This window comes from Raphanus sativus, chromosome 6 (assembly GCF_000801105.2).
Source record: "Raphanus sativus cultivar WK10039 chromosome 6, ASM80110v3, whole genome shotgun sequence".
NCBI classification, from domain to species: domain Eukaryota; kingdom Viridiplantae; phylum Streptophyta; class Magnoliopsida; order Brassicales; family Brassicaceae; genus Raphanus; species Raphanus sativus.
The window spans coordinates 29,701,249-29,705,996 of record NC_079516.1 but is presented as its reverse complement, the minus strand read 5'-3'; the positions used below and the strand labels follow the sequence as shown (position 1 = coordinate 29,705,996).

The following is a 4,748-nucleotide window of genomic DNA, read 5'->3' as shown; positions in this document are numbered from 1 at the left end:
CCGCCCTACGAGTAAATAGATATATCTAATTTATTATCTACCGATTTTCTTGATTTATTCTCTACTTATTACTAATTTTAAATATATATATATATATATATATTAATTATTTATGATTTTCCCTTGATTTAGTTCAACAGAATATATTGTATTTAATCTAATTTGATATGATAAAGAAAGTATAGTAGAGATATTCACGAGATATTTTATATTTTCTAAATCGTATCTTAATTAATCCCTATATATTTATATGGTGGACAATATTGGAAACAAGTATATTGTTAAGAATATATTAATATGCGGGGTGAGTTGAAATTGGTATGCGGTACCAACATTTGAAAATTTTCTATAAAATAATAATACTATTTTCGATAAATATAAGAAAAATATTGAAAAATTAAAAAAAAAAAAATATATATATATATATATATATATATATATATATATATATATAACTTAATCTATTTTTAGATATATTCGGGTATCCGAATACTTCTGTTCGAATCAGATTTGGTTTTTTAAATAACAAAATTTTGAATAATTTGAATATTTAATTAATTTATGTTTGGGTTTGGTACTATATTTTCGGATCGGTATCAGTTATATTCTTCAGATTCATTTTGTCATATCCTAATAATTACATGAAAAACAAATATCAACACACGCATATCAAAGTACCAGAAACACTATATGTGTCAGAATTTATTATAAAGAAAATTTTACTAAGATAAATACATTTAATAATTACAAACAAATAATATATTTTATAAGAATGCAAAATAATACCCTAGCTTCAAAATCTAGTGACCTTTTATAATGGGTTCTTGGAAGATTGATTCATGAGATCCAGGGGCAGGCAAGCCATTGTTCCTCCCGGAAACCATAGACAGAACGTTGATTGCCTTAATCAGTGTTTCTTGCCAGAGGAAGAAAATTCTCCATATTTGACAAATCAAATACCCATTTCTTCTCCACACAAATGGGGTCCACGATTAGCACCCCCGAGAATCCATTTTGGGTTTATCTCAAAACTGGTCAAAAGCCGAATACGCGTAGAGGAAGAAGACCCTTTTCTCTAATAATCACTTCTTCGTCAACGGTTGAAGTAATTAGCCGATTCGCAGTCCTCTGATGGGTTTTGCTCTTGGGAAAATGGAACAACAAGGGTCATCGCTCCACCCTAGCTTCATTTCCCTGATTCTACTCTTCTTTTTGGTTCTCAGAGCCGCCGGAAACCCAGAAGGTTCTTCCTCTCTTGAATTGGTGTAAAGCTTATGACTTCACATAATAACTTGTTGGGGGTTATGCATACCAGGTGATGCCTTATATGAGCTGAAAAAGAGTTTAGTTGACGATCCTAACAATGTACTCCAGAGCTGGGATGCTACTCTTGTTTCTCCATGTACTTGGTTTCATATTACTTGCAATACCGAGAATAGTGTCATTCGTGTGTAAGTATCCTGTGCTGGTTTCTAAGTGAAATGATTCAAGCTCTCTTTCTCTTCTTGTAATCAATCTAACTGCTTCATGCTTTTTCAGTGACTTGGGGAATGCAAATCTATCTGGACAACTCGTGCCACAGCTTCGTCATCTTCCAAGCTTGCAGTACTTGTAAGTCATCTTTATTTTTTACTTCCGCATGGATTACACTTTTGCTTCATCTTGCTTGTTCAAAGTGACTGTAACATAAGCTTCTTGATTTATATGCTAAAATCTTGAACAGATGATAAAAATTATGTTCCTGCTGCGTTATGTTCACAATGACAGGGAGCTTTATAGCAATAACATTACTGGGGGAATACCTGAAGAGCTTGGAGACTTGACGGAATTGGTGAGCTTGGATCTTTACATGAACAGAATAAGCGGACCAATCCCGTCGTCTCTTGGCAAACTAGAGAAACTCAAGTTCCTGTATGTACCTATACAATCTCTCTTCTCTTTATTTATACAAGAGTGAGAAAGGTAGAACCCTAGGATGGGTCGTATCTGACTGAAACACTGGCGAATCTTATATAGTCATAAGTAGATTGAGACTATTTTTTTCAAATGTGCATTGCCCTTCAAGTCTTATGCAGTTGGATAGATTTCAAAAGAGTAGTAGCTTATGATCGTCATCTTGAACTCTTTACTGATATGCATGGTGTCCTACTATTTGAGACTAGGCGTCTTAATAACAACAAGTTATCTGGAGAAATTCCAAGGTCTTTGACTAATGTGTCACTGCAAGTTCTGTGAGTGTAATTTCGTCTCTCTTGAGTTATTCTGTTCATCTTTGTTGGTGCAATTTTGTGTTAATGAAAAAAAATAACATTTCATTCTAAAAAATGCAGGGATATCGCAAACAATGGACTCAGTGGAGATATTCCTGTTAATGGTTCCTTCACACTGTTCACTCCTATTAGGTTTTCCTTCTTGTCCCTTCCTAGTTTCATTGTCCATGGACTGGTTTACAATGAGTTACTGAATTGTCTAAAAATCATCTGCAGTTTTGCCAATAATAGTTTAAGGCCGCTTCCTGATCCTCCATCTACTTCCAACTCTCCTCCTCAATCCCAACCACCACCAGGTTTCCATCTGGTTATGTGATTTTTTATTATAGAAATAAATTTTGTCATGTAAATGACATGTCACATTTCTTTACTAGGATTGATAATCTGCAAATGATATTAGTATGACAGCTTGATAGTAGCAAAAGAAGTTTACGGACATTGCTGAAAAGTAATCGAAAGTTTGAAAAAAGTGTGGACTTGCTAGTTGGTTTTAGAAAAGAAGGGTCGCTGTTAAATATTTTGTGTTAACACACAGGACATGTTATTTGACTCTTTTGCAGCTGTTTGATCTATATATATATATTAGCTCTTTTACATTTTGTTGAAACGTTTGTCATGGTTGATGAATCAACGATTTCCTCATAGAAACTATTCAATGCGTGAAGGAGGTAATTGCGAATGAGTTTGTATTAAGAAAACTTTGTGTCTATGTCATACCCTCAGGGAAGAAAACGACTACAGCAATAGCAATTGGAGCTGCTGCAGGTGCAGCAATTCTGTTTGCTGGTCCAGCCATTGCGGTTGCTTGGTGGCTGAGAAGTAAAGCACAGGACCGCTTTGTTGATGTACCTGGTTTGTCAACTATCTTCATCTCTTTTAGCTCTTTTCCCGTTGAAGCTTCCTTTGGCTAACTTTGTACTGTTTTGCTGAACTATATTTTACAGGTGAAGAAGAAGACCCAGAGGTTCACTTAGGACAACTCCGAAGGTTTTCCTTGCGTGAACTGCTAGTTGCTACTGATAACTTTAGCAACAAAAATGTATTGGGTAGAGGCGGTTTTGGTAAAGTGTATAAAGGACGTTTAGCCAATGGCAAGCTAGTGGCTGTGAAAAGGCTAAAAGAAGAACGTACCAAGGGTGGGGAACTTCAGTTCCAGACCGAAGTTGAGATGATTAGTTTGGCCGTTCATAGGAACTTGCTTCGGCTTCATGGATTTTGCATGACACCAACTGAAAGATTACTCGTTTACCCCTACATGTCTAATGGAAGTGTTGCTTCTTGTTTGAGAGGTAACTTACTTTCTCTCTCTCTCTCTCTCTCTCTCTTATAAGAATTATTATTCCTTCCAATTTTTTTTTGCAAACCTCTCTGATCGTGATATAGTTTTGTTCTGAATTGTATCGATTGGTCTGAAAATCTTTCATTTTTTCTCTTTTATTTTTAGAACGTCATGAAGGCAATCCAGCACTTGATTGGCCAAAACGAAAGCATATTGCTCTGGGAGCCGCAAGGGGGCTTGCTTATTTACATGATCACTGCGACCAAAAAATCATTCACCGGGATGTGAAAGCTGCGAACATATTGTTAGATGAACACTTCGAAGCTGTGGTTGGGGATTTTGGGCTCGCAAAGCTCATGAATTATAATGAGTCCCATGTGACAACTGCCGTACGCGGTACAATTGGCCATATAGCCCCTGAGTACCTTTCCACAGGAAAATCTTCTGAGAAAACTGATGTTTTTGGGTACGGGGTGATGCTTCTCGAGCTCATCACCGGACAAAAGGCTTTTGATCTTGCTCGGCTTGCAAATGATGATGATATCATGTTACTCGACTGGGTATGTTTCATGGTTTTCTTAAATATTTTTAGTACAAGATGGTCATTTTTCCACTGATGAAAGAGTGTTTTTGTTTCGTGGGTAACTAGGTGAAAGAGGTTTTGAAAGAGAAGAAGTTGGAAAGTATTGTGGATGCAGGGCTCGAAGGAAAGTACGTGGATAATGAAGTGGAGCAGCTGATCCAAATGGCTCTGCTCTGCACTCAAAGTTCTTTCCTGGAACGTCCCAATATGTCAGAAGTGGTGAGAATGCTTGAAGGAGATGGTTTGGCTGAGAAATGGGAAGAATGGCAAAAGGAGGAGATTCTGACAAATGATTTTAACTATCCTCAAGCTGACATTAACTGGCTCATCCCAGAATCCCTCTCCCACATTGAGAACGATTACCCTTCAGGACCAAGATAAACTCGTTTAGAAAAGGCCATGTGTGTTCTTTAGCAAGTGTAGCTATGAACAATATGTTTACAAGTCAATGAAGAAACATAACTGTTTTACTTCGGAGCAAAATCTATAGTGTTATTTGATAAGTCAGTTTTACACATATCATGTTCCCATTAACTTTTACATGTTATGAAATATTAATAGCGACATCTATGTATATTTGTATCTATATCTATCTTATTAAAACTCAAGTACAAAA

General features: G+C 36.2%; 1 protein-coding gene across 2 annotated transcripts; it reads left to right on the top strand.

Moving 5' to 3' along the window:
• The first annotated feature begins 913 nt into the window (after window positions 1-913).
• On the top strand, window positions 914-4,748 carry LOC108835839 (somatic embryogenesis receptor kinase 4). Of its 2 annotated transcripts, XM_018609064.2 has the most exons (11): window positions 916-1,243; window positions 1,316-1,451; window positions 1,540-1,611; window positions 1,768-1,911; window positions 2,163-2,231; window positions 2,331-2,402; window positions 2,487-2,566; window positions 2,994-3,122; window positions 3,215-3,559; window positions 3,715-4,109; window positions 4,199-4,748. In XM_018609064.2, the coding sequence occupies exons 1-11, from the start codon at window positions 1,132-1,134 to the stop codon at window positions 4,511-4,513; spliced, it is 1,869 nt and encodes a 622-aa protein (XP_018464566.1). In that variant the 5' UTR covers window positions 916-1,131; the 3' UTR covers window positions 4,514-4,748. The 2 variants fall into 2 exon arrangements, with proteins under 2 accessions (XP_056845099.1, XP_018464566.1); XM_056989119.1 differs by lacking the exon at window positions 2,163-2,231 and having other exon boundaries at window positions 914-1,243.